The following is a 27024-nucleotide window of genomic DNA, read 5'->3' on the forward strand; positions in this document are numbered from 1 at the left end:
CCAAAATAAAGAACATTTTCATGGTCTACAGTAACCACAAAAACAAGGAATACAGCTGTTACTAGGGGTCTGGCAAGATTGAGTTTAAAACAAGCAAAACCAAATTATAGTAATAGTCTTTCAAAGCTAAGAAAGTGGAGTAAGGAGCCAAGTTCTATCATGCCCTTGGTTTAAGCCTGTTTTTTTCTAAAGTATGGTATGCTCCTGAAGATTTTGGGAAGAAAGTACTGAATTTGATCAAAGAACATGAATTATATTATCTTGCCACAAATTTCAGCTTAAATAATTGAAACACAGTGTTATTGGTGTGCGTTTATTGAAACCAAAAATGAATCAAATTAACTTCTATATTTATCTTCATTGCCCAATCTAATAGCTGCCTTGTGGTTTGCAGTAAACCTTGGGCAATGTGCTATGCCCAGACTGACCACATGGAAAAGTGTGACATAWGGATAATGCCTCGTGCTGGAGAGCAGAAAAGCAAAAAGTGATGGACAAGTCAAACACAGAGCAGCTCTCAGAGCAAACTGTCTTTGTGTTGTAATTTACACTGTGAATATATTTTCAAGAGGAAGTAAAGGGGCTTCTTGCCAACCTTGGATTTTTGCATAGCTTTGACAGCTGAATCATGATCTTTCATGTGAATTGCAAACCTCTCTGTCCTTCACTTTAAATGAGAGTAAATAAATGAGTTTCATCTAAGAAATAAAATCCAGCAATCATAAAGTAGCACCAGTAATGAGTAAAAGGCAGATTTTATCAAAGTTTATAATGATAATTTGTATTTTGAAAGTGCATACCACTTATATAAGTTGAAATATATTTTCTATGTGTAATTAGTAATGTTCAGTAAGCCTAGAAGTGTTTGGGGATTCTTTAAAGCATCTCACCACTTGCTGATTATTTCAGCTATGTAATATTATTTCCCTATTTATACTTCCCTGCAATTCTTGGTCTCTATTTTCTGCAATCAGCTACTCTGTTCCTCTGACTCTCAGCAGGCCTCCACTCTGTCTTCCAGTATCYGTGTGATCTCAGTCCTTATCATGCTGCACCTAAGTATCCTGTTGCCTCTCAGATTTCCTGCATAAAACTTGTGGAGGCTTATCTGGTGCTTTTTGGATGTTTATTTGGAATTTGTGGATTGGTGGTGTTTCCCAAATGAAATCTCCAGGGAAAAATAACAATGTTAAATACCCCTCAAGCATTCTGTCCCAASTTTATTAGAATCTTGTGCTAAGTTTTTAAGTTTAAATGTATTTTACAGTAGCAAAAAACAATTTTCCCATGCTTGGAAATGTTCAAGGCCAGGCTGGATGAGGCTTTTAGCAACSTGGTCTAGTGRAATGTGTCCCAGACTATRGCAGGGGGTTKGWAATAGATAATCTATGAGGTCCTTTCCAACCCAAACAATTCYAASATTCTACRATTCTATAAACWGGCAGAAAAGRTATTATTATTTTGAAGCATCTTTTCTTAATTAACTTGAAAGCTATCCAGGACACTTCTTCAAGCAGAGCCACAAACATGAATTGTCCTGTTTACACTAATGACACATAGCTGTATATCTATAAGTCAATATCTTTAAAATTCAAAAGGAAGGCTGCAGAAGGGTTTCTGTATCAGCAGAAAAACATGAGAAAATCTGTGGACTTACCAGGAAAGAAACCCCACATTTTTCCAGGACACCAAAATAAAATTAAGTRTAACATAGAGTAACTATTTTACACATTCATAAACTTTTTAATTCTAAAAAAAGTCTCATTCGTAATATGTAAGCATCAGTTGCCTCAGAAATCCAACCTCATTTGAAACTAGAATACTTAMTTTGAAGATGGGTAAATCCAATTTAAAAAAAAAAATTTTTTTTTTTTCATTTTATGAACCATGGTAATGCCGTTCATTTAATCCTTAGAGCACTTCTTTGTTGGCTTTCTCAAGTCATTGTGAGATAATGGACACTTGTGAGACAGTGGGAAAGACTAACATGTYAGCACTGAAGGCTATTTATTACCTCACATTATCTTACAAATACCGTAACTTCAGAAAGTGAGCAAAGAAGTTCTGTAGAGCAACTCATAGCTGTGGTTATGTGAGGGCAAACAGTTACACTGGGTCAAAGAATGCACAATTTCTTGTTATCATGTGCTGACTTATTCATATATCTAAACTTAGGTTTCCTTAATTATTTTAGGCCTTCAGTGGCAAAAGGAACAGAATTTCTCCAAACTTAAACAGCATTAGTAGAAACTTAAAGAGAATTAGCATCAGTTAAGACCAGCTCATGCTTTAGTGTTGAAAGTAGCAAGACACAGGTCTGTAGATTCTGCTGGCACAAGAATTCACCTCTCAGATGAATTTTTTTGAGCAGTCAAAAAAAGAAGAGCTGTCACTATTTATTTACTTTCCTATGTAGTGTTCTTTCTGGTCTGTATAATAGTAATTTTGGATCRTGGGCAGTCTCAAGATCATGTTGCTCAGTAAAATGAGTGCTCCTAGAGCATGGTTGATCCCTGCAGAAATTCTTACACAACATGCTGCCATGTTTCAGTGCTTGATAAACGCTCTGCCCTTAGCCATGAGTGTTGTTTCATGGTTATATTACAGTGGCACCCCTAGTTTCTGTGTGGGATTTGTGTTCTTTTATATTGGGGGCTACACAAATGTTTGAGGTGTTTCACTTTCACATCAAATTGAAGAAGATGCTCAAATGGAGAACTTTTTCCAGACCATTCTATAAAGATCTGCTGTTTTCCTTGGTTGGTTTGKGGAGTCTGTGTGTATGTGTGCTTAWTTTCTTTTTTAACCAATCTGATTTTCTTTTCAGCAGGAATTTATTTAAAGACCTGTTTTATATCTGACACTGAACAGCTGTCAGGTGATGCAAAAATTCTGTAGTGATCTGTTCTGGATTCACTGCAATAGGGGCCATGACTGTCTACCATTACAACTTTCATGAATAATTGATTACTCTAAGGAAAAGCTCTGATTCTTTATTTATCAAATAACCCTTTGCTAACAGACTAGAAAATAGTGAATCATGGAGATATGGGCATGGAGAAAGATGGGGGCTTTTCCACAACATACACAAATCATGCTCTTTGAATACTGATTATCACAATCAGCCAAAATATGTGAWTTTTTAACAATAATAAAGATAATAAAAATATCGGTGGCTTAACAGAGTTGCTGTAAAGGTATAACCAGATTTTTAAAGAAGCTATCAAATGGGTTTTTTTATGAAAAAGAAATATGAATCATTTTRTTCAATGTATTTGTGGAAGATGATTTCAGTCTTCCAAATAAAAAAGTCCCTTGAGTAGTTTTTGTGAAATTCTCTGCCTAAGTGGTACTCTTTTTTATAGGGACCTTGACTTGCAGACACTATCAGWTCAGTGTTCTGGTATAAATTAGCTCAGAAGAATCCTTTTCCTAAAGTTCGAATTTATCCTTAAAGCAGAGTTTATTCAAAATAATTTCCTCCAAATGACAGTGTAAATAATCTTTGGAGGATTTGTACTTTTCATAAGTTGTGTAGATGTTGTTTCAAGGAAGAGATTAATTTGTTGGTTCATGGAATGTTATTATTATGTTGATAATACTGAGCAATTGCGTGTTATTCTGGAATTATTTATACATAATATTCTTTCATAATTTTATTAATACTTTTATTAGTAATCATTTAAAATATTATTGTTTTGTTTATTGACCTAGCTTTTCTCTGATATAAAAATCACAAATTGATGTTTGGATAGGTAAACTTTTTCAGCATTTACAGATTTTACATTTTTTCAGTAAATGGAGATTGGTGCATATAAAATTGARCTAAAGATACATATTTCAATAGTATCTAATGACACTTTTCTTTGCTCCTTTTCACATAAGCTCTTTGTATAACTGCATGAAGAAGAAATAYTCATTTTCAAAGAAAAATAGTAGTTTTCTGTAGGTCACAGTATGGCATGATGCAGAATCTGTTTTGAGATGATAGATAATATAGCACACAGTGGAACAGCAAAAGCTTTTTATTTTTCTTCTCTCTTCACAGATGGACCCAATTCAAAAAGCTGTAATAAATCATACATTTGGAGTTCCTCTTCCTCATCGAAGAAAGCAAATCATATCATGCAACATTTGCCAGCTGAGATTCAATTCTGATGTAAGTCGATCATTTTGTATCAGATTAGAAATATGTACTTATCTTCTAGGATGTGCCATAATTTTCAGAAATTGAACCTAAATGAAACGTTGTGATTYCAGTTTGTTGCTTGCAGATGAAAAGGCTGTAGGATGTTTCAAACAAACACAATGGCTTGGTAGTATTTTTACACCCAGCCAGGTTTTCCCTGCCAATATATCCTCATAAGCTCATCAGCTTCAGTTGTGCTGCACTGAGTGTAAATAGGAAAAATTGACTGATCCATTACTGCTAATAATTGTGATATATTTGCTGGATCCTAATTCTTCTACCAGTCCTGGCTATGTTCACCTTCAGTTGACTCCTACCTCGCATCCTCCCACTCCTCCAGCAATGAAATCTTCTTTTAATCACTGTATGCAGACAAAACATTGTATAATATATTTTCTTCTGCTGTTCAAGTCTCTTCAGGAAGTTTCTTCATATGGGCATTGCTAGTGGAAACTGATCTTCCCCTGTCTTTAATTCACTATCTAATTTAAATGTGGAAGTGAATTCTGACTCAATAAAAATATTTGAATTTAGAGTGAGGTCAACCCAAAAAGTGTCCACRAGGTTCCTTCCTAATTCTAGTCACAGGAAGAAGTGAAATAATTGTTTTGTGCTCCTGCTTCTTTATAGGCAGTTATATATAAACAGGTTGTATTATTTTTAGTTTATTGATTATTTATCAAAGCCATGAGCTTGTCAAAAGCTTAAATTGAACCTTGAATCTTCATTTTAGCGATTTCCCACCTGCAAGTGAAAATAATGTAGCTCTTCATTCCTCTCAGCTTTTTATTTTAACAAGATCTCCAGTCACAATTTCCACACCCATCAGCATCACATACTCGATTTTAGTGATGACTCTGAGTTTTTTTAGTTCATTTACTGAATGGACACCTTGTCTTTTAACATTGATGTAATTCTCAAAGAGTGGTGCAAGGAAAGGTGCACTTTCTGGAGCTGWCATGTCCCTCACAGATAAAAACAGAAGAGTCAAATTAGGCTCTTCCATCCAGAAGCCAGATGCCAAAATTAGGACTGTGGATAATGAGTATTCATGTGGAGGGGATGATGGAGACTTCTGGGCCACAGTGAATCTTATCAACCACTTATCAACCAGCCCAATATATCACTCAAAATTTTCAGCTTTTTCAGCTTTGTCTTGGGAAAAAGCATGTCACACTGAACCAGACACAGTTTATAGCTGCAAGAGATACCAAATACTTCAGTGTTACATACCAGAGCGAAACACCTCCTTTCAGAGAGGGTTTACTGTTTGTTTGTCTGCAAAAAGATCCAGACAAAAGACCCAGACTTTACATCAGTAATGTTACTTGGTCATTAGCAGTTRTACAACCTGGATTGATATATGGAGTGGAAAATTTTCCAGCTGAGAGGATTTAGGCATTTTCCAGAATAAAATATTTGAARTAAAAATCCTTCTACACAGAAACAAATAGGGCATCAGTGAACACTGATAATTTTTACTCAGAGGACTAGTCTGCTCCCATACTGCTCCTTTTCTGCTGCTCTTAGAAAGGATTCTAAAGAAGGGAGAGGGAAAAAGCAGTGGCCATTTTCAGAGTGACCTACAGTGTCCAAAAAACTGGTTTCAGAAGAAATCTATTAATCTAAGCTGTTCACAGAAAACTCTTATAAGAYAAGCTGATATTTATCTGTCCCTTCACACCTTCAGGTGTTAGAGGCTTGAACTTAAATAGCCAACACTRTTCAGAAGGTTGCTTTAGTGCTCCCCTCTCTCAAATAGATCAATATTATCTCCATGGAATGGGGAGACCTTGATGAGTATGCTTCATTTTCCACTTTTAATATTCRCCTGAGTTTTAAGGTAACCACAGTGATGTTGATTGATGAAGAGATTATGATCCAAAATCCACCCATTGATTAACCTGGAATGATATCTYCCCCACTTTTCACTACCACACTGAGGAGATTTGTGGATATCTTTATGATGGTCTCTTCTCATTCCGGTGCTTATAGTTATTACTGCTGAAAATCACAAGTGCTCTGCTGAGGTTTTTCAAGAAATAAATTGCAATCAGACTTCCACTGCAGTTTAGGAATGTTTTTCTGCAACGTGAGGGGAATAGGCAGAGCTATTTCCTCCATTGCATAGGGAATTTTGAAATGTCCACCCGTGTTTAAAGCAAAACTGTACAAAACTAAAGATTTAATGTTGGGATTCAAAGAAAAGATTGCTCTGAAGAAAAAGCTGTTAGCTATCATTTTTTTATAACTCTACTATGAATGGCAAGCACACACATTGTGATTTACTCTCCTATTATCATGAAAAAGTTTTCATTTACTCAATATTCCTACCTTTCATTTTCATCATATTTTGTTGAACATGATTTAAATCCATGACAACAATAAATAACTTTTCTGTCTAGGAACCTAGCCTTTGTGTATATTCTAACAATATGTCTCTATTTTTAGATTCAGGAGATAGGTTTTATCAGAGAGTAATGAATAGAAATTCCATTTGCCTGCTGCACAACAATATTATGAAAATGTTTACAATAAAACTGGTCTATGGGATTTTTCTATTTTGCATAGAATACACAATTTTCTCCCTTTTGACACAGATTTCTTTAAGAACAGAAGAGCTTTTTTCTTTTTTTCTGGTTATATGGTATCAAAATCGCATTTCAAATAAATGAGAAAAGGCAATACAATAGTGTAAAATCATTTAGCTTCTTTGTAAAGGAGTCATCTATAAATCTTCATGACAGCTGTGTGTTCGGTATTTCTTTTWAAAATAAATCTCATACAAGGAAAGGGAGGAATGTGCAAATAACCAAAGACTCTCCATGCTGAGAAAAAAACATTAGAACAGCAGAGGTAGGTTTTGTGGAGTTCATTTCAAGCAATTTTTTTTTTCTTTCCGAGAAATCTAGATATATCATTTACACTCACATTGTGCATTCAGTACAGGGTGAAACGTTTAAATATGTGCTTAGCTGCAAGTGCCTGTGTTGCCATTTAGATGCTGGCAGCTGCTGAGAGCTCTTGCACCAGTAAATGCATGCTTCATAGGGAACATTAAATATCTGCTAAAAGTATCTGTAAAATGAAATCCAGCTGACTTCAGTAAGATAACTCATGTGCCTATAGGTAGCCATAGGAGTACATTTTCTGCTAATGGCCTGGACAAAAAGGAAAAAAGCACAGAATTTTCATGGCTTGACTATTTGATCTTCCTTTGCCCACATTTCGCATTTCATTATTTGATGAAGTTAYCTAGTTATCAGTATCTGTCAACAAGGTCAATTTACGCAAAGGGATTTTCTTTCTCTTCCCTCACATTTAATGAGATGGCTGAGTGATGGTCCAGTTTGCCTTTAAAGAAAGTTTGGGCAGCATTCTGATATGTTCCAGGACTTGAATTCCATTATGATACACTTTAAAAATATTTCCAATTATATGAGCCAGAAATTATTGTTTGACTTAAATAGCAGCAGTAGTAATATTTGCCTACAAATCAGGATTTRAAAGCTTATCAGTCCTTATTTGTTGGTTTTTTACCTCATTTTTCTCTGTCTCTTTGAAACAAAGGTATTTCTAAATCAATRTATTGTTCAACTTTATGAATTTGTYGGGATTCAAAAGGTGCTTTTCCATTAAAACAACAGTGAAGGATTTTTTTGAGGATAAGGACACAATATAACTGCATTATTTTACTGTGGTTTTAACTTTTTTTGGGAAAGAAGCCTGACCAGAGTCCTAATATCCTATTAAGGCTGTGCTTGGTATCCAGAACAAAAGATTAATGTATCAACATGTAAGGGCCTAGGGTATAATAAGGCGATAATAAACAGTCAACATGAATTTGTCAAGAACAAATCATGTCAAATGAATCTARTTTTTTCCTTTGACAGGGTAATTGGCCTAATGGATAATGGGGAATAAACAGATGTGACATATTTTGTTTTTAACAAGGGTTTATAAAGTCCTGTGTGACAGTCCTGTAAAGTAGGTAGGGGAATATGGTCCAGGTGAAATTATTAAAAATTAGTTGCACAACAGATTGAAGAACTGCAGTGAGAGTAGTTGCTGATGGTTTCCTGTCAAAACAAAAGATCACAACAAGTCAGGATCTGCAAGAGTCTGTTCCATGCTTGCTGCTACTCTAATTTTTCATTAGGAAYGTGCCTGACAAAATAGAGTGTACATATGCCAGTTTTGTGGATGACATCTAGATGCAAGGTGGCAGCCTCTTGATGGAAGGTGGTGAGTTCCAGATCTCAGTCCAAAATTATCTCAGTTGGAGAAAACAGTCTGGAATTCTGACAAGTGCAGTAAATAAAATCATGAACTATTGTGCTTAGGCTGTAAAAAGTAAATGCACAAGTACTAAAATGAGTAAATGTCGAGCTTAAYGGCAAAAAAGAAATTAGAGTGAATCATAATCAGAATTTGATGCAGAAAGAAAAAGAAACTTACCCAACTAATCCTATGACAATTTTTTACCCCAAATATGAGATTCATCAATAGGTAAATATACACAGCAAATATTCAAGAGCAGACCCGCTGAGAAGAACTGGAGGTGTTTGTGGGTGAGAGGTGTTTGTGAGTGACAATATGCACCTCCAGCCCAGGAAGCCAAAGCAGCCTTGGGCTGTGTCCAAAGCAATGTGGGCAGCAGGGCAAGGCTGGTGATTGTTCTGCTCTGCTCCATTTCTGTGAGACCCCACCTCAAGCCCTGGGTCCAGCACTGGGATCCTCAGCTCAGGAAGGACATGGACACATTGGAGCAGGTCCAGAGGAGGGACACCAAGATGATTAGTGGGATCCAACACCCCTCCTGTGATGAAAAACTGAGAGAGCTAGGGTTGTTCAGCCTGGAGAAGGGACTGCACTGAGGCCTTTCAGAAATGACAAAAAAAAAAAGGAGGGAACAAACTTTTGGACAAGAGGCAATGATTTTAAGGGTCAATTTGGATCAGATATAAGTTTATTAAAGTGAGTGTGGTAGAACACTGGAAAGGGTTTCCCAGAGAGCTGGTGGATTCCCCATCCATGGAAATATTCAAGGTCAGGTTGGACTGACCTCTGAGCAATGTARCATAGTTCAAGATGTCCCTGCTTCTTGCAGAGGTGCTAAACTAGATGACCTTTAGAAGGTCCCTTCCAACTGAAACTATTCTATTATTGTATGAGTTGAAATTGGCAATGCCTCGGGTGAAGAATTATTTATAACAGTGGTCATCACATGCTAACAAAAGCATAATTAGTTACAGAATTCAGAACACATCCACCAGTGTGACATGTGAAAAAAATTCACTCAGCTAGAGAAAGTAGAAAGAACTGGATAGATGTACAGCAGAAAAGACCAGGAAAATATAGTAGGTTTTCCGCATCTGAAAGGGGATTAATGAGAGTTTAGTAACCAATTGATCTTTGTGTTCCTTGGCTCCTTTTGATACATATATAATTTTGACTAATTCTTCAGAYTGATTTGATTTAAGAGATTTTTTGTTGGGCTGCTTCATGAAACAGTTTTAGTTATAATAGTTGTGAAGTTCTTGAGGGAAACCTGTAGGGACAGTTGAGGGYTGCCTGTTGGCAGAGAGTATTCACAAATTAGACACCTGTTTCTGAGGATGGACAAGAAATGGTGAAACTAATCCCACACCTGAGAGAAGGATTATATGACAACTTGTTTTACTAATTTGCAAATCTCTTTCTGTGATTTGAAAGAAGTCATAGAGATTTMATTCCTCATCCATGTACCATGGCAATCACACCTGGCCTGCAGACTCTGTTTTGCAGAGACAGGGGCACTTTGAAATGTTGGTCCATTAAGAACCAGGAGAGGCTGGTAGAGTTAAATGCTAAAAGTTATTTAGCATTTCACCCTTCTGATTTGAAATATTTGGTTTTTCAATTTACAGAGATATGCTTAAATGGTATTTGAAGCTATCAGTACTATTTGACTCAATCACTGTTTTATTTGTAGCCATAATCATAGGGTCTTATTTCTTGCATGTTTTATTGTGCCTCCAGATATGGGTTAGATTCAAATTTACAATTAAGAATCCTGATTTGGTATAAGCCAAATAATTTCTGCCTGAATTGTAATGCACAATTTTTTTAAACAGTCACTTTTGACAGGTATTATTAGGCATCAAGCATTTTCTTCAGTTATTATCTTGGGTCATTTTATTTTTGTCTTTCCAGACCAATGTGCCTGTGCTATATGAATTCATTAACCTGATTCTTTAAGGAGGTTCTTTTATGTAAATATTTACAGATGGTCAGCATCCCCTTCAAATCAGTGTTATATATGAGGCTATAGTATTGATTGCAGCAGYTGTACCTGAACAAGAATAAAAATTCGTTTGGATTCAACTTATTTGTAAATATATATAATTTATATATTTCTGTAAMTGTCTCTCTGCTACTTCTTTCTAATAATGCACCATCTTTTCTGTAGTATAGAGTTCAGTGTAAGGATAAGCAAATGCTGCTTTCAGTTACAGAATTGCACATGCTATTTTTTTGAGATCAGAATGTGAGTCAGAATGCAAATGCACACAAAGCAGTTATTTTTCCAGAGGAATTGGTCTATGGTATTCACTGTAAAAAGTAGCAAATCATCACAGAAAGTGATTATTGTGGAGATTTCCATGGAATATCTGGCATTTGCCTCAGTGCATTAGAGAAACAATAAAGAATTGCTAAMAAAATGTTATCAACCCTTATTTCCTTATTTGCTCCTAATTTGTCCTTTTGACATTCCAATACTCTAATCAAATAGTACTGAATATCTTGCACTTACATTGCATACATGAAAAATTTTGAAAACAACCTGGTATACTCTCTGCCCAGTACGATGTTCAGTGGAGTCTGTTTTCACATGCTTGGCCTGCACATTTTGGAAGCATTACYTCCTCTTCCTTAGACTACAGTTTTAAAGACTGTAACATGAATTGCAGTCAGACCTTGTGCAGTCTGGTCTTTCTCATGTTAGAGCACTCAAACTTTTCATTTTTATTTTGARAGAAATGAATATTAATTTGCTTATAAGTAACCTTTTTTCATGTAGGAAACAGGTAACTTAATTTATAAATTATGAAATCCAGAATAATCTGGATTGAAGAGTAATAATAAATTTTCACATAACTGGTAATTTCTTAAAGCATTTCTAAAATGCTTTAACTAGAAAGTGTAAATAATTTCCTTTTTGTTGTATAAAGTACTTTTCCCTTAATTTTCACTTTCTCTACAGTACTTTTATGAATCTATACATCCTAGAAGCAGAAATTATTCATATCTGACACAGTACCTTTTTTAATTTGGAGTTCTTTTGGAGTACTTTTRGTGTTGAACTGAGTCCTCTGACTCATATCCTAAGGTTCTGGTTATTTCCTTGCCTCTTAAGCCTTGGCAGCAATTTAATATTTTGCATGACTCTCAGTAACTGCTGTAAGCGGTGTGTGTGCTGTGTGCAAGTTGTGAAGTTCTCTAGGCAAACTCTCTATACAAACACTTGATAATCCTTGTACTTATCTCCTCTTTTTTAATGAAAGTAACCTATTCTGTCCAGAAGATCTGTACTCCTCCAGAAYACAGAGCASCCCAGGGTTATCAKGCCCACAGGGGCTTTGCCTGAAGTMAAKAAGGCAGTAGGCAAGAAGAAAGGTTTTAAGTGACTGAACTTTAAGAAAGCACATTCTTAATGTCTGCTGTTTTCTCAGGCTGCTGCTGGTGGGGAGAGATGGAGTGCCTTGGTGTCCACTGTATTTCTATTACAAGACTTACACTTTCCTGTCAAAATTCAGTGTCTGGCCACATTCAGCAGTGGTAGTAGAAGAGTGTGTCTAAATGAAGCCCTGGAACAGGGTCCCAAGGGAAGTGGTTGTTTCAGTATCCTTGGAGGTAAAGATGGGCAGACATTGTTCTTAGGGACTTGGCAATGCTGGATGAACAGTYGGACTCGATGATCTTAAATGTCTTTTCTAAAATATTCTATATAAGCAAGAGAAAGGAAAATCTAATGCTTTCAGCCACCTGGTCCCTGAACAAGCAGGGTTGAGAGGAAATGTCTAATGTCTATATCAGCTGAATATCAGAGTCAACACGGGARCATGATCCTGGAGAGATTAAAACATTCAGCTGTGTAGGATTTAGATTATGTAAAACATAAACTTTTTTTCTTTTCATTTGGCAGCTTTTGCTTCCTACCTCTGTTCATCCTATTAGGTTATTTCATTTTCAAAGCTCTCACTTATTTTGATAAAACAAGTCAATTGTGCAGAAGGTTTGACATCTCTTTTAAATTACTTGAGTTTGCCAGAAATGWTATGTGAATAGGCAATTGCTCTCTCTGATAGTCCTGTTTGTAAATTGCAAAAGATTAATGACCAGTATTCTGACTGTGGAATATGAAGACAAATTAGTTTAAAAGGTTTCTGCTTCTGGCACCAAAGAGAATGGTTGCAGTATTTGCCCTTTTGGGGACAACTTTTAACTTTTAGGTTGGCATGAATCTCAGAACTGCGAAGAGCAAAAGGAAAGGCAGAGATGAAAGCAGTTCATAAGACAGATAGTCTGAAATGAAAGCAACTTTGCTGCACATCTGTGTGTGTTTCTGTCAGTAATTTCCTTTCTCTCAGAAATTATTAAAATAATATATAAAAATGTATCAGAAAACATTATACTGAGAGGTAGRATGCAGGCCAAAATGGTCTCATAGGTCCTGGATCTTCCAAAATCTATTTTCAGTGTCAGGAACATGCTTAATGTGGATTATCTGTTACTCACTAAGATGTTTTCCAGGCAAATTAMAAATGTGTTTCCAGTTGTTTAAGTGGATTTGATCCTGCAGCTATGTTYTGTGGGTAACAATAGAGTCAGAAAGATTTTGTGCCTGGAAGAGGGTGAAGGAACATGTGAATGAAATTCAAATGCTAAAGTTGGGCAGGTAATGACTAACCAGAGCTTCTTTGAAGTCTTTGGTTGGAATTGTGGGAAAGAAGACAATGCTTAGTATTTTTTATCTATACATTGAAAAATACCATTTTATACATGAGTTAATTGGTRTAGACAGGAGAAAAGATAGACAGTATTAAAGAGGAAGGAAGTCTCTCTTCCAGTTCTCTGTTGTGGTATTCATGGAAATGATTGCCTGTTTAAGCTGCATGGAGGGAAATCTCTTCACTTCTTGCCCTACACTTGTATTTGAGGCAGTTTTTTTTTCCTGTCAGCTTCTTCAGTCAACGTGCAGTCAGTCAACTCTACTAAGCAATTGAAATTTAAGAATAAATGTTCTGGGGATGCTTTACAGAAACCACTTTCCATAAGCAAGTCCTCACTTAAAAGGAAAAATAAATATTAAACTCTTTGTAGTGCAATCTTCATCTAGCTTTTTTTTTTTTTTTTGTCTGTTGTAAGTTCTTCCTTACACATTTATTTTTAAAAATAAGAATTCTTACAGTYGAAAATCTGGGATTCTGGATTGKAAATAGTAGGTGCAGATAACAGCTTTCAATGTAAAAATGGTAAARCATTGTCTATTTCCAGATACCAATCACTGGCTCACTTTCTTAGGCACTGATAAGGACATAAAAAAGAACCAAAGACAGGGAGGGTTAGATGCCAGTCATGTTTACAGAAAGATTAGAGAGTGAAAAAAATGTGCAGCAAATTGTATTTTTTATCAACATGCCCCCCATCACCATCCCTACTTTCTTCTAAAATGCATTAAGAGTAAAATTGTGCTTTTGCTTGGCTTTGGTTGATGCTACTTTCTTTCAACAGCCATAAAATATTTCCAAATAATGTTACACTGACTCTGGACACCCTTTTTTTACTCTTTTTGGTCAGTAAATTTGCACTCCCTGAGGTACCTGTAATGTATTCTTCTCCTTTGTATCTGCRCAGCCTCTTCTTGTAGCAAATATAAAGTTTCCTATTGAAAGAATTACCAAACGTAACTGCCCCTGATGTAAACAAACTCCACTTCAGAACCTCCGGGCCTGACTTTTTCAACTCCTAGGTTCTTTTATCACTCCTCTCATGTCTTTTGCAGTCTCTGGAGATATTGCTATTCTGTGTACTTACTTACATCACAGCTAACAGCTGGGAGCCTTATCCTCTGAAGGAGTGCAAGTGCAGCCCAGAATCTCCTTTTAAAAGCTTTTTATTGGAAGAAAAAAASCACATATTTGAACTATACTTTTAAGGGTTGTTCTGCCCACACTTGTGCATTTTTTTAAGCTCAATTGAAAATSAAGTCTTTCAAGGTTTTAAATGGCTGAAGGGGACTGACTCCTTTTCCGCAAATAATTCAATGTGGCACTTACACCTAACTCCCTCATGGCCTTTAAAAGCTGAATTATTAATTCAAAACATGTACTTAAACTGAGGTAATGGTCTACTGGTAGAACATACAGATACTTTCACATATTTGATGAGTTGATCTCAAAGCATGATGGTAAAAATACAAGGGTATAGTMTGGTATTTCGATAGGTCTCATTCTGTTGTGGTGGGATAACTTTAGAYACAGATGCATAGCAAATGTACTGAATTAATTTATGTTAGCAATTTTTTGATGGCTATAAATGTTGCTTTTTATTCCTTAGAAAGGAGATTTTAGAAGGTTGTCTCTGAACAGGTTTTATCCTTTCCCCAGCATAGCCTATTTTCTCCGCATCAGTGGACTTGTCATGATAATCAACTTTTTTGTCCCAACCATCAATCACTCCTGATTACAGCTGGGGAGAAGTTCTGTTCTGTTGATCAGCCCATCAGTGCACATAATGTTACACCTGGAGACAAGTGAAAATCATCCCTTGGTGGGAGAATCACTTGCCTTCAAGCCTTTTGTCTGAGGTATTTTAATTTACATTTAGAGTCTTGAAATTGTCAGTGCTTGCTTTGATTTTATTATTTATTTGGCAAAAATAATAAGTTCAGTTGATCTTTCCCTACATGATAGGAAAAGAATGCTTTTCTATATCAGATATCTTATGTTTTTTTTCACTTCATTGTACAAATAGTGCAATAATTAGAATTACATAAACTAAAAATCGAATTGTTTCATGGTACTTCACTAGTGGAAATTTAATTTTCTTATATACTAGCACAGAATTTTTGAAAAAGTGATTTTGTGGGCTTTTAATCAGATATTTGGTTAAGGTAATATTTATCTTCAGTATTCAATTTTTATGGAGGTGCTGTAGCAAATTTTATAACAATTAAATAATTAAAAACTAAAGGTAGCATTCCTTTCTTTAAGGGRYTCTTCTTATATTGTGGTCAWTACTAAATAGCACTTTTATTTYCTTTTAATAAAWATGGTTTTCTGATGTCACAAGAAASATGAAATTTCAACTTGAGGAAACACTTTATGTTTTGCAAGTAACTTAAATGGGGCTTTTAATTAGCAATCAGAATGACCAGATGTAGTTCAATTGTACCATTCCTTTTTTCACCTATCGTCCCTCTTTTATTATAGGTATCTTTCCTAAATTGTCATTGTCACACATTTATCCTTYCACAATGTCAAAAAAACACAACCTATAAGACAACTATAAATCTGATACTTCAAGGCCTACAGGATGAATTGTAAATGATGAAGAAAGAATGTGACAGTGTGGGGTAATAAAGATTTGATTAGTAATCATGTTTTTACATAAAAGGTTTAATTAGCAGTAGCTCATTTTTCTATTCCTGCTGGTCATTTTCAGGACAGTGATAGATTGCTTTTTTGCAGTGAGCCATGCCACCCAGCAGAAGGTGTTATGTTTTCATTAGCTGCAGRCAGCATTATTATCTCTCACCTTAATCTACACACCAATACAAAACATGTCTAAATGCCATAATTCAGTGAGCCAGTTGTATATGTAGTAATTTTAAAACTATGGGATATTTGCTCAGATGTTTTGTTTCTTTTTTAAATTGATGATTAAAGGACTTCATTGCAAATCAAATAATCAGAGCCTCAGTCCTTATATTCTGTCTGCTTGAATACCTTGATTGCCAAATACAGAATTTCATCACTTATATAGAAGTTGTTCTTCCAAAATGAAAAACTGTTTGTTTTTGTGTTTTAGTAATTAATCTAAACATATGGCATAATTTTTATTTTATGAGTACATTGATGTACATTACCTTTTCAAAGATTCTAATCACTTATTATAATGACATGACTGATTTCTTTTTTTATTATTGAATAGAAAGTTTTAATGGATTTTCACTAACACAGGTCTAACTAAATAGCCACAGGTTACCTATCATTCTTCAATTTATTCTATGGCATGTTTTTCATACCAGAGTCATATATAGTGATAAAGAGTAGTAATAAAGAAAATTTCTAATGTAAACACATTCTGAGAAGCAGCAATTAATGAGTAAGAATGTCTGAAGATGTCAGAAAACATATATATATGGAAATAATTAACACTCTGGACACTGGAGGAATTAAGAATTTTTTTTAATGCATCTAACAGTGTTTTCTTTTGTGTAATTCCTAGGGGCAAGGAATTTTTATTCAAAAATTGTTAACATGCCTAGTCTGTATCTCTTCAGTGCTTGAAAAGGCTGTAAGAATAAAAATTCCTTCACAGGAGCTATGTAAAAAAAGAAACAAATAAACATTATTAAGTAACAGGTTTCATGATGCAGAGTAGAAGATCAGTATGTGGGAGAAAAGAATTCTCTAAATCTGTCATAGTTCATTGTTAATATTTGGAATATAGTGACTGAAAGGGGTGATTTGAGAAATTGAAAGTTTCAGGTAGCAAAGTAAATAATAGGAGAATGATTAGAGCCATCCAGGAGCTATTGATGGTGAATGATCATAAAGATATTGTTGAAACTCAAGAATAAGTAATCCCAAAGAAAGTGTGTCCAAGTCCAGAGAGTAGAAAGGCTTGAAGACAGAATCTTGAAATACATCACTCTGGCCAATGCAAGTCTTTTGCCTTTATTTTCAACTGGAAGGAAGTTTGTCATGCAGACATTCTTCAGCTGGGTTTAGTAAGGATTCAGGTCTTCTCCAAAGTTAGTCTAAATTAATTTCTTTTTCTTGCTCACTACTGAAAACTATACATAAGGTTGCTGAAGTCTGTCAGTTGGCCTTTTTTTCTCATATTTGCAGTAAGGAATATGAGAGAAGCAGTTCTAGAATAGTTTAAATGGGCAACTGATTTAAATTTGGATTTTTGAAATTAGCAAGGTCTGTGTATTATCTTTCTCAGAAAGCCTACTTGTATCCAAAAGAAATTGATTTCATTGTACTCTGAATGGGAAGGTGAAGGCCAAAAATATTTACCTGCTTTTCTCCCCACCCACATTGATGTCCTCATGAAGCGTTCTTGGTGATGTGTTCTGGCTGCTCCTGACATGAGCAGTAAGAGATCTATTCTCAGTGAGGAGGTGTAGCAACTTAAACTAATTGGATTATGAATTTTAACTCAAGTATTGAAACTGATTGTTACAGCCATAAGAATCTGTGTGTTTTTCAGGCACAGTTCTCTTTTTCATTCACTTCAAAAAGAAGTCCCACCAATTCTAAACATGCATTTTTATTTGAGTACCTATATTCACGAGAAACTGATGGGTTTGAATTGTGGCTATGATGCAGAATTTTTCTTTGCTGAGTGGGTAAGAGTGGTTCATTTCATTTCAGAATGTTGTTGATAAAACATGAATTGCATTTAGGACAAGGCAGAGGCTCCTGGTGTTTCACTGCAAGCTGTTTTYGTGTGTGCAAAGATGCATTTTCAACCTGATAAGTGTTGATAACTGATAACTGATAAGTGATACGTTGAGGACCTTTGGCTGGGGAGAAGCATAATTCTCTTTTATCAGCACTAAAAGATAAGTCAACAGGATTTATCTTATCATTAACATCAAGTTATTTTCTGAAATTATTGTACTGCAAATAAGACATATTATCATAAAATCCTGGAATCATTAAGGCTTGAAAATACCTCAAAGACCATCATGGCCAACCAAGCAATGGCCCCAAGTGCTGCCTCTGTACTTTTTCTGAACACATAGAGATTAAATCCTGTTGCTGCCTCCTGTGGTAATATGCAGGAACAATGATGTGGTCTGAGTGATCAATTTAAGAAGGTAGGGGCTCTCTCCTATAAAATATCATGGGATTTAGACCCATAATCCCATAATAGACCTGTAAAAAACACAGACATGCTTGACAGGCTGAACAATGTTTGCACGTGACTGAAGAAACACTTTGGCTACAGATTTAATCCATCATTAGCGGTAACTGCTTGTTCTACTGCATTTGCACTGGTCAACCCTTTGGTGTAGCCTGGAAGCTCCCCTTTTTGTATTCCTTGCCAGCTGTAAGTAAGTTGCCTAAAGTAACCTGTTAGATTTGTCTTCTGTAAGCCTGAGGGGGCTAAGACATCTTAAACCTCTCAGGTGGAGGTAATATCTCATTCTCATATAGGAGATGCAAAACACCAAAAGGAAGCCTACAGAGAGTGTTAAGAAGGACAGGAAGCCTGGGAGGAATACAGAGAAATTGGGATACTGGTGGATGAGAAGYTCAGCATGACCCATTAATGTGCCCTTGTGGCCCAGGCAGTGMGCTGTATCCTGGGCTGCATCAAAAGCAGGGTGGGCAGCAGGGCRAGATTSTGCCCCTSTGTCACTCTGCTGTGTCCAGCTCCAGGAACCCCAATAGSAGGAGGACGTGGACTTCCAGAGGAGGGCCATGAAAGGGATCWGAGGGCTGGAGTACCTCTCCTGTGAAGGMAGGCTGAAAGAGCTGGGGCTGTTGAGTCTGGAGAAGAGAAGGTTCTGGAAGSATCTTATTGCAGTCTTCCAGTGCCTAAAGGGGGTCTACAAGAGACCTGGAAAGGGATTTATAAAGGCATGTAGTGACAGGACTAGGAAGGATGGCTTTAAACCAAGATAACTGAAGCTTAAATCAGATACTAGAAAGAAATGCTTTACTTGTGAGGGTGGTGAGGCACTTGAACAGAGAAGTTGTGGATGGTCCCTCCCTGGAGATGTTCAAGACCAGGCTGGATGGGATTTTGCATAATCTGRTGTAGTGGAAGTTGTCCCTGCTCATGTCAGGGCTGTTGGAAATAGATCTTAAAGATCCCTTAAAACCCCAAACCATTCCAATTCTATGTTGTGGCTGGTGGRGAAGAKGGCACAAGGAGGGACATCATCCAGAGATGGCAGTGGAGGCCTCACAAGGCTCTGAGGACAATGACATGTATGGGCACAGGGATGACATGGTTCCAGCCATTAGGGCCACCTTGAGTTCTGAGGACCACAAAGATGCCCTGATAGTGTTCACTTGTCTCAGGCAAGTTAAGTTGCCTTAGGCAGACTTACATAACTCACTAGCAATATTTGACATAATTTAATAGATCTCAGGAACCTCCACCCAAAAGTCCGTGCTTTTACAGTCACAGCATTTGCTGTCTGCTATYACCCTTCCAAATCCATGGCCTGAATTCCCACCTGTAATATTGTTTCAAGGCAGGGTCCCCATTTTCTTGATCTAAGATTCATTTGTGTTGAAATAACACTTGTTCTTGAAATTATTTATGCTGTAAAGCACAGTCCTTGCGAGATAAATTGAGTTATTCTATTTATTTTTATTACATTTTGGTTGTAGTTTTATTATGGGTTGGACTGGGATGTAATCTGGATCCAGGATCAAAAATAGGAAATTATCTAAAATGGAAATACAGTCTCACAAATTCAGTGGAGACTGAGAGTTCTAAGGATTATCTGCCTTCTTCTGATGTTCTATTCCCTAGATATCATTATGTGGTGCTTCTGATATACATTGTGTCTTTATATCTGTCCATAAACTGCTGCACAAATTATTTGCAACCCAGTTAAAAAAAAAGGCCATTGGATTATGTCTGTCTGACAAAAATGTGAGAGTCTGTTATAGCTGGATGTTTGCTGGAGATATATTCATGCATATATATGTGTGTGTGTGTATATATATATATATATATATATATATATATATATGTATGTATGTATCTCAAGCATACTCCACACTGGAAAGATTTCCAGCTAATATTATATTCCTGATCAGGTGTCAGCTTGCCCATGCTGTGTTTGTAGCTATATAAATATACAAATATGTATGTATATACATATATCCAATTACCTTTCTCAAACAGGTTTGCTGTAATATAAAAAAAATGTAAAATATTCCAGGGGTCATCTCTAAGTGTTAAGTAAAATCTAGTAAAAAAGAGCAGAAAATCAAACCAAGCCATTTCCATTTGAGCTAAATTGTTCTGGCATTGTTAATTTTTATTTTYACCATTTTGTAGCGTGTATTTATGCACAAGATACCAGTAGCATCTGAGTATTAATATATAGTACCAACCAAGATGACACAGTTACTCAAACAAATACTATAGTGAGGGTAAGTGYGTAGCATATTCCGAGTTGCTTATGACACATTTTAGTGGTGAAAACAAAAGATTTTTTTTTTTCTCAAGTGATGTATTTTGTGATGTACATTTGGTTTTGTTGGCTTAATCAAAGACTGTCCCTCCATCTTTAAATTCTTTCCATTGTGTCCAGATGGAGTGTTGTGCTTGCTTTCAATTGCCAGTCCAGGGTGAAACAAATGTCAGCATTGCTGTTGACTTAAGTGGTGCCAGGATTTCACCCACACAATCTAAACTTAACAYGTTTGCTTTCTGTTTTGGTTTTATTTTTCTGTCTTTCTCAGCAAGGAAGTCCTTGCAATTTCYAAAGGGCAAGGAAAATATCATGGTTCATTGTTTCTAGATTTTGGTGTATAATRATTTCACAGGCATGAATGTTGAAACAGTTGCAAAAGTCATGCCCAAATATTGTTTTGCTACAGGAAAAGTAATGAAGCATATTAGTTCTGGTGATAAAATAACTTTTGGGTCAATATGATAGATAACATGCAKGTTAGGAAGGTAACAGAATRCAKCTGGGATTTGAATAAATGAACTRAAGTCCTTCTTTTGCAACAGGGCTTCTAGAGTAATTTGCTAACTTCCTATCATGGGTGATTTCAACAGAGATTTCAAAGGAGCTTGTACTATTGAACCAAATCGCTTATTCTTTAAGACCTTTTGTTGTTTATAACACATTGAATTAGCTCATTACTGCTGAATATGTAGTGGAAAATTGCATCTGTTTACACTGAAGAATTATAAAAATTACTTACCAGTTACAGAATAAGGAGCAATTTGCAAAAGCTAATATTTGTGCACTTATCTGCAAAAAGTAAGTTGTTAATACATACCCAAGGAAAAAAGAATTCACTGGTTTATGTAATTCAGTAGTAGTATTAAGCATAACATATTAAAGAAATTTTTCAGGGATCAGTTTTAAAAGTTATCAAGTTATAAAYGTAAGAACATGGCTGTCCCATATTGCTGCTTCACCAGTACTTAGTGCAGGTGGAACTCCAGAAAACATCCTGCTGCTCATTGTGCTCAAATCAGTTCAGACTATCCATACAGCCCCAAATGTACAACACCAGCTTAGCAAACCATGAGGAAATTTCCTTATGGAGAGTTCTGTCTTAGTTTAGATAGTTTTCAGTATGATGTCCTCCATCATATAAATTTGGGGTGCTGCAAAGCACACCGAGGCATACTAATTATCCCAGCAGTGAGATGTCACAGATGTAAACTGAGAGCTATTCACATTCTCACTTCATCATTGGAGGTGAAGTTAAAGATCCTTATTTCCATTTTATTCAAAGAAGATTCAGAAATCTCAACAGCTTTTTACTAAAGAAATCAGTTTCTCAAAAGTAATTTTTGACAAGCTAGGGAAGACATACTATCTTTTCCTTAGCCCTGCAATAACAAAAGGAAGAATAATACAAGGACAATAAAGAACAAATAAATAAGTATGAATTTATTAATTAATTTTGTGAATAGATAGGAAGAGATTTGCCTGCTCCAAAGACTTTGGGGTCTCCACATTAAATTTCAGTACCGTTTGAAAATTTCACTCTTTGAATAAACTCTGCCCAAATGTCTTAGGTTTTAAAACCATAAAGGGCTTTCATAGCTGTCTAGTTTGACCCTTTTTTTTACATCATGCATCTTATGTATGATATGATAACTTATGTTTGACTAGAGGAGATGAGAAATATTAAAGCCAGTGCAGAAATATAGAGCATYTCTGACACACTTGTCCTATAAGACTTCAACATCTAAAATATCCAACTGATTTCAGAGGGACTGTTCTTATCCAGAAGAGTTTGTAGAACTGCAGCCAGTTTCTTTGAACTTCAGTAAGTATTTGGGTTTGGTCAATTATATTTCACTGTAACATCAGATAAATAGAAAGGTTTGTAGGTAGGAGACAAAATGCAACTGCAGTGTGAACAGTAAGTGATGTCAGAATACCTCATTAAGTTTTGTATACTATTTGGTATCCCTAACTGTTGCTTCCTACATAGAACTTATCAGCTTGAAGGAGTAAAGGATGCTGACCTATGAGCTTTGTGCTGGAAGGTGTCATTGCCATTTCTGTATTGAAGACAGCAAACAACCCACAAGTCTCATTAAACAAATTGCATTTTTCAGCCTGCACTACTTTTGGAACAACTTGATCTATCCACATATTCGTATTACTTTAAGAGCCGACACATTAATTGATTTAATAACTAACTTGCCTCACAAATAGGTCTGTGTGCACTAGGTATGTGTTAAGGTAATGATTCAGAAAGGCTTTGACCCTGTGATAGTTGGTAGGAGTGTGCTGGCCAGTCTTGTAGGTATACACAGTGTCGTGTGGAATTCCCTAAGGCCCTGACAGAAAAACCCAAGAGTGATATGGAGCAAGACAAAACAAATAATAATACGTAAAGGAATAAATATAACTGTATTGTAGACTGATCTTCAAGTTCCTATGCCTTATAAACCCTTTGTTCCCTTTGGATATTTGGATTGTTTTTCTCAAAATATTTTCTCCCTGGCTAATTGTTCAGATAAAACCAGTTTTTAATGCAAATTTGCTTCCATGGTATGCCAATAGTTTTTATCATCACATGGATATTTATGTTCTATTGATTGATTACATAAAACACTTTTGTTTCTAGTAGGCAATAGCATTTGTGCATTTTAGTTCTTTTCCTTCTCTTTTTCATGTAATGTGTATTTCCTCCCAAAGAGACAAGTCCTGTGGATACATCTTGGTGGGACTTTTCAAGCAAATTACTGGCATAGGACTATTTTAGACATAATGTGTTTAAATAAGCAAACAATTACTAGGATGAGAATTCGTTTATTCCAAGGAAACACATGGCCTCTCTATGGATGTTTCTGCACCTGGAAAGTATGGATTATTCCTGAGATATGAAGAGAATGAAAGAATCTATAAACTTTCCCATCCTTAAATTATCAAGTTTTGTGCATCTGTGCAAACTTTTGAAAAGTTCAAATATTTTACATGTATTTACGGCTGGAGATTTAACCTGGGAAGCCTCTAACTACATACAAGCTCACATAAAATAGAGCTGCAATCAGGAAATTTGAGCATTTATATTTATTATTGTGGGTTTTGAATTTCTGCTTATGGGTAGGAGCTGATCTAAAGGACAATGGAAATATTGACATTAAAGTATTGAGATATAAATTGAGAATTCAAAATGAAAAATCCATGTAACTGTATATTTGAGTGAAAGAATGAGAGAGTTGGATCAACATTTTTCTAAAGACAAACCTGAAATTTGAAAAGCTTCTAAAGAATTATAGTATTAAGGATGGTGATTCCAATACAAATATTAAGCAATAGTTACAATATCTCTGTGGACTCCTTTTTGTGGTTTTGTATAGACAAGTCATATTAATTTGTTTGTAATTTTGAATATAAAGTTCAAATAATACTGAATCAATAATTAAATATTTACTTTTTGAGCTTTTTATGTTTCCATTAAATTTCTTGTAGTACCGTTGTGTCTCACCACTACTCTCTCATGATGCTTCACTTCAGTCAAAAAATATCAGAAACTCAGAATTCAATGAGATTGTTATTCTGAACATAAACAGAATTGGTTTCCTTGGCAACAGAAAGCAGGTGAAAACACTCAGATGAGATACTCTAAACCCACTTACTCAACTTGCCTTAGTTGTAAGTTCACAAGCTGCATGTAGAGGGAATCAAGTGGGTTTTGCTCAGACAGTGAAAAGTTTCTAAATTCAATGAGTCTCTGGGCAGGTAAGTATGAGTAGACCCTTGACTCCAGTTAGCTGTTGTGAACAGTGACAAATTCAGATTCAAACAGGTGTTGGCTCCATATCCACCACTGTCATTCTTTTGATGACACCAGAAAAGACTGAACTTTTCTACACTATTCAGAAAAAATAGATGCTATTTTAAATTCAACAGTATCCATTGTTTTGAAGTAAACATCATTTTTGTATCACCTGAATATTGAACTACATGGTGTGCTCACTTCTAGTTCAAGGAAATATTTCAACAAAATTACAGGAGCATATATAATTTGTTCAAGTTCTCAGTTTGGAAACTGTCAGTTCCAGATTCTAAACTAGAAGCATATATAATRTATTTACTAAGCTGAATTAATACATGCTTTATTTTATCATATGCATAGCTCATAGCAGTGTGTATAGATTAACTTTTTTGTATCTCATTTTAAGATTAATCTGAGATTAATCACTTGGTTAATCTAAATGAAAAAAAAAATACCAAACGAGTTTAATATTCTCTTGAAACGGACTACAATAAGATTTGCCATGGGAAAAATGATTAATGCTGCCAATTAATACAGTAAAGATGAGATTAAATGTTAAAGTTAATTTTATTGATGATACCAGCTTTCAAAAGACCATGTTTCATCTCCCCATCAAAAGAGTTCTCCCCTAAGCAAGTGCATTCCTGTGGAAGACAGTATATATACAATTTCAGACGCTAAAACTTGATAACTTTATCAAAATAAGCTTAAAACTGCTCTGTCTTAACAACAAAAAGGATAAAATAGATGGTAAAGCAAACGGTCTGTTCATCGAATTTCAACGTGTAACAAAATTTTGTTGTGCTGCATGAAGTACGGGTGTCCTTAAAATGAAAATCCCAGGTATGGGAAGTGATTGATTACTTGAGTTATCTTCCCTTCAGTATATATATTTTGACACTGCGTATGTCACCTCAGAATGTAGTGTGCAATTTTTTGTATCTTGCCTAAATCATTTCAGGTAATGTCACACTCAGCAGCAGTTTATAGTACAAGCAGATGTATGGTCATAAAAATACTGTGTTACGGAACAAGTGATGTTAAGCAGGAAATTTTTACCTTCTTTATATGACCAAGATAAAAAAACTTTTCCTTTCCATAATGAAAATTAAATTGATTTTACTATACTATGGATGATATTACCATAAGAACAGTGTCGATGCCAATCTCTCACAATGTGATGTAGTCTCTTGCCAGGTGCAGTCTCTCACCATTATAGAAATGGCTCTGGAAGAAGCCCAAGAACAGGGAGAGGGACAGATCAGCTTTATTAATGCAAAGGTGCTACTGAGCTCAGGAAGAACCCATTTAATCTGATCAGTCAGTCTCAGTGTACATTCATGAGCATACTGAATAAATGCTTTAGGAAAGAGAAGAGGGAGTGGAAAGGTTTTCTTTCCATAGTAAGAGAAATACCTGGAGTGTAACACAGTGGGACTTTTTATTTCATTCTGCCATATTTATRGAGAAATGGTTTGGGTTTTTTCCTACAGAAAAGGCCATTTTGGTACTTGATCTGTTATTGTATATTTGGTTCTAGGGAAAGGGGCAATGTGATCGATCTTCATTTAAGGGGCAAAAACCTTCTCTCAGAACATAACTGAAAGAAGTCATATTACAAATGTCCTTGGTATTTAGTACCACAATTACCTCTGAGTGAATAAAATAATTACAGAGTTTTGTTGTGATAGACTGCACAAAAAATTAAAATGGCAAAACTGAGCAGATAAAGGTAAGCTTAGCAGAAGGTAGAAATTATAGGAAATGTTTATCTGCACCATAATTGACTGCAGATGGAATTTGTATGTATCAGGCAGAAATTAGGATACTCATTCAGTATGAAACATGTCATCATGTTGGCATCATCTTTAAAAATTACATTGCATGTTTTCACTTAATCTCCTAATCTGGAAAGGCTTGCACAGGTAATTATTTGTTTCATGTACAGTGTCTGTGAAACTGCTGGAGTCCGTGGAGTTTCTCTGTTTTCTAGAAAGTAAACACAGGGCTTGTGTGTAATCCTGAATTTCCCATGTGTACTCACTGGGCAGACAAAATTGAGTAAGAAAGTATTTTTTAAGATTTTATATAGCCTCAAGTAAAAGTTTACTTACTAAACAGAGTAACTACATCTCTGTGAAAAAGACTGCACAGTTCTCTACGCAATTTTTCAGCTGTTTCTCACAGTTAAAGTTAGGCTGAACCGCGTGTTGGGTATTTCAGGGCTATTAGACTTTTTTGCTGCAAACTTTTCCATTTTCCTTAGTGGAGAAGTTCCACAGAAATCAGCTCTGGTTATAACTGGTAGAATGCAGATGTCCCAGCTGCATACTGAAACCTTCCCTGGGCAATGCTGTCATCATTGGCTGGCCAGGCCTTGGAATCATTAGAAAAAAAATGACATGCTTGTTCCAAAAATAAAAAGGTCATTTGAATTTTATCACTTTCTTGTGTGCTTAGGACATCAGCAAAATTATATTTCAAATACTTATTGACAGCCCAACTATAGGAAAATATTTGTACTCAGAGATTATGGTAATGTGTAGCAAAGACATCTCAYAAGCAATTTCCCTGACTTATCAAATCCTGAAGCCTTCTTGG

The 27024-nt window shown here is 35.6% G+C and overlaps 1 protein-coding gene across 1 annotated transcript in view; it reads left to right on the top strand.

The window, feature by feature from the left end:
- The window catches only part of ZNF385D (zinc finger protein 385D), a 161754-nt gene that overhangs the window by 65726 nt on the left and 69004 nt on the right, over positions 1–27024 (top strand). The window contains exon 3 of the mRNA XM_057373206.1: positions 4049–4159. Within this exon, the coding sequence (XP_057229189.1) occupies positions 4049–4159 (111 nt within the window). The remainder of the gene's footprint in view (positions 1–4048; positions 4160–27024) is intronic.

Source organism: Malurus melanocephalus, unplaced genomic scaffold (assembly GCF_030028575.1).
Source record: "Malurus melanocephalus ecotype Western Australia unplaced genomic scaffold, MMel_1.1 scaffold_189, whole genome shotgun sequence".
NCBI classification, from domain to species: Eukaryota; Metazoa; Chordata; class Aves; order Passeriformes; family Maluridae; genus Malurus; species Malurus melanocephalus.